Source organism: Engraulis encrasicolus, chromosome 8 (assembly GCF_034702125.1).
Source record: "Engraulis encrasicolus isolate BLACKSEA-1 chromosome 8, IST_EnEncr_1.0, whole genome shotgun sequence".
In the NCBI taxonomy this organism is placed as follows: domain Eukaryota; kingdom Metazoa; phylum Chordata; class Actinopteri; order Clupeiformes; family Engraulidae; genus Engraulis; species Engraulis encrasicolus.
In genome coordinates, this window is record NC_085864.1 from 5851296 (window position 1) to 5865170 (window position 13875).

At 40.7% G+C, this 13875-nt stretch overlaps 1 protein-coding gene and 1 long non-coding RNA gene across 2 annotated transcripts; both read left to right on the plus strand.

Moving 5' to 3' along the window:
* Positions 1-115: 115 nt before the first annotated feature.
* Positions 116-2187, plus strand: LOC134453466 (uncharacterized). The gene is made up of 3 exons (XR_010035616.1): positions 116-382; positions 1178-1303; positions 1656-2187. It is a non-coding gene; the product is annotated as an uncharacterized LOC134453466 (long non-coding RNA).
* A 5959-nt stretch (positions 2188-8146) lies between these two features.
* On the plus strand, positions 8147-12626 carry LOC134454768 (toll/interleukin-1 receptor domain-containing adapter protein-like). The gene is made up of 3 exons (XM_063205928.1): positions 8147-8164; positions 8691-9384; positions 12023-12626. Exons 1-3 carry the CDS (start codon positions 8147-8149, stop codon positions 12193-12195), a joined length of 885 nt encoding a protein of 294 aa, XP_063061998.1. The 3' UTR covers positions 12196-12626.
* The last annotated feature ends 1249 nt before the right edge of the window (positions 12627-13875 follow it).

Sequence of the window (13875 nt, forward strand, 5' to 3'; positions counted from 1 at the left end):
TGGCGAACATTCTGGTTTGAACATTCTAGTTTGAACGTTCTATAATATGTGTCTATGACATCAACGTTCTTTTCCATTACATTGGGGACATAGAGGCAGAGAGGAAAGAAGAAGAGAGGGGAAAGTTCTATTGGCCTGTATTGTTACCTCACCGACGCCGTCCGCCATTTTGATTTTGGTAGTCAAGGACGCGTCGCCAACGGTTCATTCATTCAGCATCAGTCAAAAACATGGCTAACACCGATCACAATTACGCAAAGGACCCAAATGCCCCAAATACACCAAAATATATAGGCACACAATGTGCTGCTGTAGGGTGTTACAAGTCCACAGGAAGGAACAAGGAGGTGGCATTTCATTCATTTCCCAAAGAAAAAAAAAGGTATAGTTTCGTTTTGATAGCCTAAGCCTGATGTGCAGATGTCAGATGGGCACAATGATATTTGAGCAACATGATGAGAACATTGTGTGTCAAAAGACATAACTTTGTGTGCTTAACTTCTAATGCGAGCACAACATTTAATTTTCTAGGCCTACCGAGTACCTTTTTTCACTTCTGATTTAGAAATGCATACTGTCGATGATCTGCAAGGAAGGCTGTTTTCAATGTCCAGCACCTCCCACCACAGTTTTTAGCATAGCATACGTCACACTATAAACTATTATTTTGCTCGTATATAATACGCCAACGACGTGCCACATCAAGTGCTATATTAACTAATTGTCTTACCTTAAAAGGATGTGTTGGGTAGGCAGATGATGCCACCGTTATGTCGCCGTAAAACCAAAGTTGGATAGCCTGCTAGCGCAACAACCCACTGCATGATGAATCGAGGCGCTGAAATGATCTGACAACTGTGCAGTGGGCTTTGTTTATTCGTGTTATGATGATGCCCACATATGCATCTAACATTTTCCTTTCAAAATTTAACTCAATTTAACTTTAAAATCGCCAGACTAAACATATCCACGGCAAAGTATCCAGTCCTTGTCCTATTTGAAGTGGAGAAATCACATAGACTTTCCTCTGAACGGAAACTCAATTTCAACAAAAAAAGCCTACCCCTATAATTTGTGTTGTATCTCCCCTAGTGGCAAAATAGAAAACATGAACCAGCGCAAATGTTAACCAAGGATATCTGTGATATTAAAACACAACTACTGTTATTTTCTGCAGGTGTGCAGAATGGATTAATAACATCAGGCGGGAGGACCTATGTGGTTTACAGACCGATGAAATGAAGCATAGGAAAGTATGCAGTGACCATTTCGCCATTTCACAATTTGTGAACCCATTGGACAGGTAGAGACATTGCCATTTCATATTCTGAAAATGACACTTGATACTCTATAAGTTTTCAACATACTGTAAACCCAGATGTTTAGCCCTGATTACTTGTGGTAATGTTGCAAAAATTCAAAACACACATATTCACAAAAAATAATTTAAAATGTTGGGTTGCTTTACAAAAAAAAATACAACTAATTACATATTTAGAGAGCCACACATTGAGTGCTCCTCCTCTACCATTGCTGGCTTGAATCAAGCATAAGGCTTTTGCTCCTCACAAGCAGAGAGCGTCGTCAGGATCCGCAACAGGTTACACACACTGTATGACATGGAGAATCATGGCTTGTATTTATGTTCCTTCCAGGATGCTGCAGTCATTCACCGTCTAGCCATGCCCCCTGTTCACCAAAGGCCATTCCAGTCCACTAACAAGAGGCCATCCCCCTCAACCTTTAAGAACTTTGCCATGCACTCAACAATTTGTATATTGCTGCACTCTGTATTGTGCATGTATTTGTTCTTTCCAGGATGCTGCAGTCATTCACTGTCTAGCCATGCCCCCTGTTCACCAAAGGCCATTCTATGTTTGAAAAGTTCTAGACTTTTTCCATGGGATGTCTTCGTATTTGCGGAGTCACCTTATCCTGGTGTCATGTTTTCTGTTGATTGCCATTACCATCCTACATGTGTCTTCAAACCAAATCATATCTCAAATGTATTTATACATACTATATCTAGTTGACTCAAAGTGCTTTGGTGCCCTTGTCCTTGTGTTTGTCCTCACATTTGCCTGGAGTTCACATAATATTGTAAATCCTCCTGGATTTCACTTGTGCTTTAGCATCTTTATTACCTCCTTCGATTTACCCCCCCCCCCCCCCAATTCAGTAAAGACAAAATAAATTTGAGTCTTTCCCAGTCTTCATCGCAGTCTGTTCATCTGAGTGGCAAAGCCTTTGTTCATTGTCCAAAAAAAGTCAATATATGTTCATTTGTGCAACACTAAAGTTTTGATTACACCTTCAACATTTTTTACTCCAGACAATTCATAACTGGGCTTACAGTGTGTTTGTAGAATATAAACATTACAATACTTTGCATTCTGCAGGAAATCTGGCCTACTGCCAATGGCCGTACCCTGGCTAGTAGACTGTCCCAACCCCCCTAAATCTCAAGACACAGTTCGTCCACCACCCCGAAAACGGGTCGCACTTGAAATTGAGACAACGACTCAGAGATCCTGGATAGTAAGTGATTTAATGGCAAATGGTGGTAACAGATACATTCTGAGTGTTGAACACTGCATAGGTAGTAGTCTGTGCATAAGTCTGTTGTTACAGTTGTCACATTTCTTTTTAGGCACTGATGTACTGGCCAGTGTCAGCAATGACAACACAGTGGAAAAAACTGAAAAGAAAAATTGGCTGCTACAAATCAAAGCTGTCAAGGCTAAAGAAAAAAGACACCATCTATCAGCAAACAAACATTAAAGAGGGAAATTTCCAAAGTATTGCCCAAAACAAGCCGCACAATTTGTCAACGAGCAAATTGATAATGCCAAAAAAAAACCAAGGGCCATTCGGTGGAGCAACTTCATGAAAAGTTGGGCGTGTTACAGGTTAAGGGTACAGGGCCAAAAGCCTACCGAACCATGAGGAGAATTTTCAAGCTCCCTACAGCCCAGGACCCTTTCAAATATCTTGCAGAGAGTAGACATCGGGCCGGGATGGCATGAACCTGTGCTGTATGCACTTAAACATCAAGTGCAGCATATGGAAGAGCGAGATAGGCACGTTGCCATCACATTTGATGAAATTACATTGAAATGTAGCCTAAATTATAACCATCTCGAAAGATGAAGTAGAAGGGTATGACGAAGGGGGAAGACCAGCCAACCATGCAGGGGTTTTCATGATCCGTAGTCTAACTGGGAAATGGAAACAACCCATAGGGTACTTCTTGTCATCTCTGGGACCATGAAGCATGGGGTCTTAAAAACCAAAATCATGGAGGCGGTGGAAAAGGTGCTTGACACTGGCTTCACTCCCATGGTGCTGGTAATGGACCAAGGCAGCAACAACCTGGCAGCCTGTAGAAACCTGGGTATAACAGAAGAAAAAACCGTACTTCTTTGTCAAAAGCCAGAAGAGGATTTCATTTTTTATTCGACCCCCCCCCATTTAATGAAAAACATCAGAAACAATTTGCGAAAATATGGATTTTACATAGGGGGACAAATTGGGCAGAAATGGGAGACATCACTGAAATGTTTAAAATTGATTCACAAAGACAACACCGAATGGCACCCAAGTTAACCCAACGGCATCTGTCCCTCACTGCCTTTTCAACAATGAGTGTGCCTCTCGCCACTCAGGTAAGCCACAAGTGAAAACTGTCATGCAGGCGTATAACATTCAATTTACAATCTTTATCTATGGTCCTGAAAATGGGATTTTTTTTATTTTTTTATTACAGGTTCTTAGTCATTCTGTTGCGGCTGCACTGCTCACCATGGCAGACATGGGGAAGCTAAGAGAGGGGGCAAAAACGACGGCAGATTTTGTAGCCCACTTTAACCAGATGTTTGACTGCTTTAACAGTAGCACATTGTCCAGCAGCACACCACAAAAGGATGCCTTCAGAGAGACACATATTGATTTTATTCAATGAGAGTATTAACTGGCTGGCATCTGTCAGATGTGCCAGTGGCAACAGCTTGAATTGCCTAAATGGTTGAGGCATAACCTAAGAGCAATCAAGGAAATCTGGGCTGAATTGAAAGGTAGCAGCAATAAGGCATAATTATTCAAATTGAGCTTTGCTAATGCTAATGAGCTTTGTCCACCACTGCATGTTTTCTGCTGTTGGCCAATGTACTGTTTGTCATTTGCATTCACAGAGAAAGGATTTCAGTTTTCTATTTACGAGGCACCTCAACAGGACTGCCTGGAACACTTCTTTGGGGTGATCAGAGCGAAGGGCGGGGCACAGGGACAATCCAGACCCTCAGCAATTCCGATTAGACTACAGGCAGGCCGTGCTAGACTATCTAATGACATTTGGGAGAAATACAAATTGCGAACCGGAGGAAATACACCTATTGCTGCAATTGTCCCATTTGTTTGAGGTAGACGAAACACCCTTTCAAAAACAAAGTGTCACACATGATTAGTATACTGTAAGTCTGTAATCTTTTGCAATGATTTTGTAGAGCTGCACTGAGTCATCGCAGATGGCAACTCCCCATCCATGCACCGCACTGACCATGCCTCACGAGGTACACGAAACACCCTTTCAAAAACAAAAGTGTCACACATGATTAGTATACTGTAAGTCTGTAATCATTTGCAATGATTTTGTAGAGCTGCACTGAGTCATCGCAGATGGCAACTCCCCATCCATGCACCGCACTGACCATGCCTCACGTACAGTCTACTGATGAGGAACCCACATTCCCTGGACTGGACAACACAGAGTTCATGAAGGGGCTGGACGTCATTGAGGGCAATGTGTCAGTGTACCTTGCTGGCTATGTGGCCTTCAGAGCCTCTGCCAAATTTGATTGCACCTTTTTCAGATATAAGCAGTTCAGGGATGGGTTATTCCCACCAAGTGTTGTATTACAGCGTACAACAGAGCAAATTGAACACATTTTTAGATGCCAATACCCCCACATTTCTAAAGGGAAACATGTCCTGGCACTCTTAAAATCTGCAGTATATCAGAGTGTGAATTTGGATGCTGTTATATGTTCCGCCAGCTGTCTGTCCTGCAAAGAGTTCCTTGTTAATACATACTTATTGATGAGGATAAAATTTCAACTGAAGGTGGGCAATCAGAACGCCAAAGCCATGAAAACAAAGAAATCAAGAAAATTAATGAAATTGACATCGGAATTTTGACCCCCCCCCCCCCCCACCCACACACACACACACACCTTTTTTACATGATTGTATTGATTCCAGCCCCTGATCACAGTCAGGAACAATAATGTGGCCCCAGATTTAAAAAAAGTTTGGGGACCCTGGCCTACAGTAGCTTCAGGTTGCAATGAACGACGGGCTGTGCATACTGCTGAAGACACCCAGGTGGAGCAGTGCATGTTATCTTGCTCCGACAACTAATTTTTTTAATTATTTTTTTTTTTACAAGAATGTGTAATCTATATAAACAATGCTAATTAAATAAACATAGCCATCATAAGTTTATCTCTTCAGCATGCTTTTGACTCTTGATCATTTCACCTCAGTAGAGCTGATTTCAAATGAATGGTATGAGTCCCCCTCTCAGCTGGAGATGATGTGCTGCGGGTTGTTCAGCCAGGGTGCCAGGGTAGTGCGTGAGGTGCATGTTCTGCTGTCCCAGGAATCTTGTACAGGTGGCTCTTCACACTAAATCTGCCATATGTGGTGAGGAGTGACACAAAAAAGAAAAAATATGCATTATTGTGGTTAAGCTTACATGCAATGTTGACTGAGTTGCTAAAAAACTGCCAAACTTAAGGTATTCTCTGAGTTGCAGAAAAAGTAATGCATTGCTGTAATTAATGCGTTGCTGGTTATGGTTTATCATTTCCTGCCACTGACTTGAATTAAGTATTAGTAATGTATCATTGTTCCTGCTCGTGCGTGAAAATGCCTTAATCAATGTTATAGTAGACATTCAAAAACATTTGACTCCCAAGTCAGGTAAAAAACACGTTTCCGCCTCACATTGCGTTGGCTCCCAAAAAGTTAACTGGACATCGGTCATGAAAACACCTAGAAGTACTCTAGGGGCCTACAACAGTCAAATGATATCATGCACATTTCCTGTTCACGTCAGGGTGAACATTAGGAGTGAAAATGGAAGTTTGGAATAAAAACCGGAACAACACAGCAGCAGAACTAACGTTGGGTTTAGTGTACTTAGGCACGTATCCTTTTTCTGAAGAACTAGCACTTCTAGAAATTACACATGCCCATCGGACAAAATGTTCGCTGGCTGATGAAAATTTATGAAAACTGGCCGGAGACTAAGGCTAAAATTCCAAACAACGACTGGGAGGAGATGTGTTAACTTCCATTTTATACTTACGAATAAAATAGTTATACTCAACATAGGCCTAATAATTTAACATCATAGACACTTAGCTGTCCATGGAGATATGCTAACGTTAACGGCCGACACACATCACCCACTGTCCAGAAAGATCCATGAATACAACCATAATATTAAATCCATTTGATGACGAATATAAAGATAATGACGAACTTACTGCTAAGTGGATAGTTACTTGTCATATTTATGCAATACAAAAACATTAAGCCACTTGCCTTTTCAGGAAGAGTCAGCGTTGCGTCTAGAAGTTCCCAAAAAGGAACTTTTTTGTAGAGTTGCCGTTTCCAGTCATCACGGGTTTTTTTTTTAATAAAACGTAGAAATCAACTATTAATCCCGTATCAAATGAATACAATGCGAAATAAGTGAATTTGATGAAAATGTGGTCGACAGAGAAAACAACACACGGTTTCATTCCTCACTCATGTATGAGTCTGAACATTGTGTTATTTACATGGAACGTCCATATCTAACAAAATCAAAATGGCGGCGCGGTGACGCCATAGAGGCAGCTGTTTCCGCTCTCTTCTTCTTTCCTCTCTGATAGAGGATAGCCGTCCGAGGCCTACTAAGCACAATTTCAAGCGTAGGCCTACAATCTGATTCATCAGTTTGCTAAACTATTTGGCCAAAAACACACACAAAAACACCACCAACAATAAAACAGTAATCCAGCCACTCTCAACATAGGGTAACAGACTTTAGGTGCCAGAATTCAGAGAACTTTTAAGACATCTCCCACTTAAAAAGGTGCATGAAGATTGTGTAGGTATAGGCCTATCACATTTAAGTTCATTCATTCATTTGGGGGTGGGTGAGGATTGGGAGATGACCCAGCTTGCTGACTACAGAATTGTTGGCTCGGATGAAAAGCAGTCAGAGTTTGAGAAAGTCGGGCAGTTAATCCAGGTCTTGATAACAGATCTGATATATTTTAGGTTTAAAATAGATAACACTTAAAAAAAAGGTATCTGTTTTTAAGGGAATCAAATGAAAAACATCATGCAAATCATGGAGGCATACTATGAAAATCATGTACAAGCCTTTAAACAACTATTTGATTACAACAAGGCTTAGCTGCACATTGAAGAAGCCCATTAAAATTAATTTAATAGTGAAATCTTTTGCAGAGACCACTGACTTAGTAGTAGGTGTATGGTTGTAAAGACTTTGCATGTTACTGCATTGCACTGGCAAAATGGTGTGCCTATTACAGCTGCTGCTGCATACAGTGTGTTATAAAAGTTTGTCAATATTCTGTAGCCGATTGGATGTATTTTGTAAATGTTGGCTACTTTTCCTGCCTAAAATGTAAACTTAACATGGTAGTCAGATAGGCCTACCTCTTTCTCAATTAACAGTGCCTATAAGGGCATCATGGGGCATGTACAGCCCAAGTTATCATTTTATTGTCATCATTCATACTGCAGTGTTTGAACTGTAATAATGTACAGACTCTGTCAGATGTAAAATAATTTGCAGAGTGATGAAACAGTGTCAGGCAGATGGTCATCAATGACTACTACTACAATGCTACAGAGCAAGTCATATAGTCAACATTTGTCAGTAAAAAGTAGCCTACTCATGTCATTTGTTAGGCCCTATATGCTGATGTGCCTCCTTCCTCTTTTCTGGTGCTTGGGCTGGTGGTTATTGTTCTTCCCTATTTTAGGACCTTTCTGAAGATCATCAACATGTTCTGTTATACTTAGTTAACACCATTTTCAGAATGGAACTCTGACTGAAATCAGCACCATGACGGCAGCAATTATGGTATGTACTCATTTGTCAATTTAATGTGTTAGGTTAATCTATTTTTATCGGATTTGAACTAGGCTCGTCAAGCATAAACACAATTTAAACACAACTCACCCAAAGCACTATTTTTTTTCCAGATTTTATGCTGCCCATTCATAAATGTCACATTGTTGCACTACCAATATTAATGTTGGAAATGTAGGCTACACATTTTAAACACAAATGAAATGAAATTAAAATATGGATTTTCTCCATGTAGGGCCTTAATCTGTCCTTTTGAATCCCCTGCACATCTTTGTCTGCAAAAAACGACTTTTACTTAAATATTCATGAAAAATATTAGGCCTACATTTGTGAATGGACAGCATACATTTTGTAAATAACAATTACACACTTGACCTTTTAGTATATGCCTCAATTACCCCTCCATTTGTTTGATCAAATTTGTAAATGGACATTGAACAGCACACATTTAGGGAGGGGGTGGGGGACTATAATTACACACCTTACGCCTCATAATTTCTTTTCCACGTCATCTTAGTTTAGCTGGCGTAGGCGAAAGGGAAGACCAAATGACTCATCAGTGTCAGCCAGCAGCACGTCTCGTTGTTCAAGCTCCACCACGTCCTCAGGAACGCCTTCGTCTGGTGTGCCCAGTGATGGCTGCTCATGTGTCAGCCAGACTGACTGCCTGTGCCCTGGTGGTGCTGCCTCACCTGGTGGTTCAGGAAGTCCCTCAGGTAGAACTATGTGTGCAAGTAGCTCTTCAGATGTACTCTCTTGTGCCTCCAGCACAGCCAGTCTCCCAGCGTGCTTGACCAGTGCTTTTCGCTGGAGCCTGGACTACGACCTGTGTGTGTGTCACAGTGTGCAGGATCACAGTGAGGCCTTGCGAATGGTGACCTACCTGGAGGCTAAGGTCAGGAACCTGCGCTGCTACCTGCTCCCCAGGGACTGTCCCCTGGGCGGTGCTGTGTCCACTGAGCTCTATTCGGCTGTGCACAGCAGCCACTGCTGGGTGCTGCTCATCTCCTCTCATTTCCTTCAGGACGAGTGGTGTTTGTACCAGATGCAGCAGGCCCTGATGGAAGGACCCATGGCAGGCAGGATTATACCCACTAAGCTGCACTTGCCTTTCTCTGAGTGCCCCAAAGAACTGTGTTTCTACTTTATTATTGACCTCGGCCAGGACACTTGCCATGGATACGACAAGGTTTACAAGGCAGTGCTTCAATGTGAGTATGAGGTTTAGAATGATTTGGCACAGCGGGTGTGGAAATGCCGATGGGATCAAGTGTTGGAGACATTGATAGTTATACTGTCAATGATTGGAGATGAAGAATACAAATAAATGCATGGTGCCTAAAGTGAAACATGGCTGGGATACAGCTCTTATGTGGGGCTACGTGAACACTACTGGTGTTTGAGAGCTGTTTTCATTGATGGAATTATGAAAACGTGTGATTGCTGAATTGCTGAAATGTGAATATTGTACAATAAGCCTACTCATTGTCTACTTTATTATTGGGCATTGTGTTCTTTACAACTGGCAATGACCCTAAACACACAGCTGCCGATGTTGATTTGATGCTGAAGAGATGAGAGTGATTCAGTGATTAAATATGACACCTTATCTGAACTCATTCAACATAAAAGGGCACACAGACTGTCTGGGAAACAGTGTGTACTCACTTTAGCACCACCATATTTCACATAAATGGAAAAATATGTCATGTACAGTCCCAGGAAAAAGTTTGTACACCCTTTGAAATTTCTTACATTTTTGTCAAAATTGATCATAAAACATGGTCGGATCTTCCCAGAAATCTCAAGAGGGAACAATCAGAGTCTGCTTTAATTAATTCCACCCAAACATTTACATGTTATCATATTTTTATTGGTCATAAGGCCATAATATTCACAGGAGAGCAGGGCATAAGTAAGTACACCCTTGCATTAAGTAGGTTTTAACCCTCAGTTAGTTGCAATATCATCAACCACACTTGTCCTTTAGTTGCAGATCAGATTAACAAAACAATCTTTTTGTATCTTGTCTCCCTCTTCTTTAGAGAACTGCCTCTCGTCAGCAAGGTTTGTGGGATGTCTGGAGTGCATAGCTTTCTTGACTTCATGCCATTTAATCTCAATTGTTTTTTGTCAGGGCTTTGACTGGGCTATTTCAGAATGTGTATTTCATTATTATGAATCCATTCTAATGTCGATTTGCTTCTAAAGTATGGGTTGTTGTCACATTTCAGGATCCATACTCTTGTGTGCTTCAACTGTGTGACAGACTTCCTCACGTTTTTTCTGTAAAATATCACAATAAACTTGAGTTCATTGTTCCACTGATAATAGCAAACTGTCAAGGGCCTGAGGCAGCAAGGTAGCCGCATATAATGATGCTCCCGCCACCATACTCAGAAGAGGAGATGTAACCAAGAATAGCTAAAAATGGGATTCATTCTGCCAATCTAAAATGAATGGGGTTTCTGTCCAAAAAAATATTGCTGCACCTTTGAGGTTTGCGAAAAAGCATTTATATGCTTCATAGAATTACTGCAAAATATTCTGCAGACCAACGTTGAAACCAAAGTTGAATTGTTCAGGGGAACACACAATGTCATGTTTGGAGGAGAACTGGAGAACCACACCTTCACCAAAACATCATCTCCGCCTTTGAGTATGGTGGCAGGAGCATCATTATATGCGGCTACCTTGCTGCCTCAGGCCCTTTTGAGTTTGCTATCATCAGTGGAACAATGAACTCAGAAGTTTATCGAGATATTTTACAGAAAAAAAGTGAGGTAGTCTGTCACACAGTTGAAGCACACAAGAGGATGGGTGCTGAAATGGGACAACAACCCATACTTAAGAAGCAAATCGACTTTAGAATGGCTTCATAATAATGAAATACACATTCTGGAATCGCCCAGTCAAAGCCCTGACAAAAAACAATTGAGATTATATGGCATGAAGTCAAGAAAGCTATGCACTCCAGACATCCCACAAACCTTGCTGACGAGAGGCAGTTTTTTAAGGAAGAGGGAGACCAGATGCATCCAGATTGTTTTGTTAATCTGATCTGCAACTACAGGAAACATCTGGTTGAGGTTATTGCGACTAACTTAGGGTTAAAACCTATTGAATGCAAGGGTGTACTTACTTATGCCTTGCTGTCCTGTGAATGTTTACATCTTATGGCCAATGAAAATATGAAAACTTGTAAATGTTTGGGTTGAATTAATTAAAGCAGACTCTGGTTGTTCCTTCTTGCGATTTCCGGGAAGATCAGACCATGTTTTATGACCAATTTTGACAGAAAGGTAAGAAATTTCAAAGGGTGTACAAACTTTTTCCTGGGACTGTATATAATTACATTAATTTACATTTCTGTGGTAAGTGTCACACATTTTTATTTTTTTTTAAATGTTTTTTATTTCTCCTTTATTTTACCAGGGTAGTCACATTGAGGCAGTTGCCTCTTTTCCAAGTGTGCCCTAGCCGCCACACAGATGTTGTATTAACGTTACTGTTGTACTAAAATTACACATTTTTGGAAATATGTGTTTATTGTTGTTTAAACTGTTACTTCTCAAAAGGGTGTAGCTTTCTCATTATACAGCTTAACATCATTTGCGGCAGTAAATAAGTGAAGAGCTCCTGATCACTTGGTGCTTTCATTTTTGAGCTCCACCTTTATCTTTGACAATACAGTTTAAATGAAGCGAAACACATCTGGTGATACTAAAAACTTCAAAACATCAGTACATTATTGAGTGAACCCATGTTACCAAAGTCAGATGATGTGTCTGGTGATTCATCATTAGCATATTTGACCCTAGATTCCACAACCTTTCTTCCCTTCCTCAGATCTGAAGAGTGGCTTGGAGAAAGATGAAAGCAAAAGCATTGTCTCTACGTCTCACCCAAACAAAGGCAAGTTCAGTTCCCTGAATGGAACTCTGGATTCGCACCCAAGATCAACCACAATGCAGCAGCAGTCAACTGACACATCCTCTGAGAAGGGTAACATCATGAATTGATTCATAACAAGAACACTCCTTTCCCACAAACGATAGCCTATTTGAATATCAGATTGCTTGGAAACCCAAATAGGAATTAGAAATCAGAAATCAGGAGCTCAGAAAAAAAAAATGTTTCTGAAAAAACTTGTTTGTTTTTCTTTCTTTTTTTCATTTGGATACATTGCCATTTGTGACTTGGCAAGCAGCTTCACAGAAAAAAATAGAACGAGCTATAGCAATTCATGAAGGCATCAGAAATTAATTTGATTATTAATGCCCCCCACGGCAAAGCCAGTAGGCCTATGTCAACGTAGTTGTCTTTTAAAATGACTGTACAGTACATGACGTTATGCGCTGTGCAAAGACATTGGAATAGATGTTATCTCATGATAATTAATCAATAGTGCCATATATGAACCATTGATTGTGTATACGGCTTATCATGAACTTTTGACATCTATCTGCTATTATCAAACCTTGTTTAATTGTATTAAAAGTAGGCCTACATTATAAACACCCTATAAAACAGTTTGTATTACACAGAAATGAAAGTGCACTTAATGATACTAATGGTTGTGTTGCTATTGTATTTTCTTTGTTTTTGTATTTGCCTTTGATTCTCAACAAGATGCTGAAAAACAGTATGCATATGTTACAAGTCTACTATAAATAAATATGGGATATAAATAATCTATATTAGGCTACGGCAAATCATTTTTCGTTGCTCCCCAAAAGTCAAACCAGATACTGCAACTAAACTATGGAGTATCTCCACCCCTTCTGGTTGACTCATGTGGCCTTCAGGGAACTCAAAAAGGCTGTGTGCCTGCTTCAGCCTAAATTCACGTCAAATAAGTGAGGCGCAGATTGTAGTCTGTTACCTCTTGTGCAAATACTAAAATGTTTCATGCCTGCCGAAAATGAGTGGTCTTACAACGACAATCTAACTCTTCAAAATTCACTGCCACAATATGTGAAATCCAGAGATCATGTTAAACGGAATCAGGATTTAGCTTGACTCGCCCTATTCACGTCCATTCACAATTTTTGCGAGTTAAGGCCCCATGGTCCAGAAGTAGAGGGCCATGCCCCCAAGGAGTTCCCAGGTGGGCTTACCAATGGCTCTAACTTTATATTAGCCTGATGCCTCAGTTAGTGGAATGAGCCACCGGGTGGCGCCAGACTGGCTTGGTGACACCAGTCCCATAGTGACAGTGGCTGCAGTACAACCACCAGAGAGACAGCAGCAGAATACACCACTCTCAGTCATCGGCCAACATTTCAACATTTAAAAGCAACATGTTTTGGAGCCAACAGGGCACAGTTTAGACTACTTCATTAAAGGCCTGCGAAATAGCAATGTGAAGTGCCTAATCTCTAGCCTGGCTTTACCATACCAGTAGGCCAACTAATGTCACAAGCAGGGTTCCCACTCGAAGTCAATTCTAAAAATCCAGGATTGTTCCCTGACCACAAAGTGATATTTCCATGACCTCCTATAAAAGGAAATACCCAATGTCTTGATCTGATATTTTTTTCTCAAAAAGGGGGTAATTTTATGATGGCCTGTCTTTCAATTTTTTTGAAAAAAGGTTCGCACACTCGTTTGGATTTTTTTCTTCTTTAAATTATTTTTTCTTCTTTTTATTCATTCATTCACTGGCAATGACATTTCGACCTCTCTGCCTTCCTCAGATT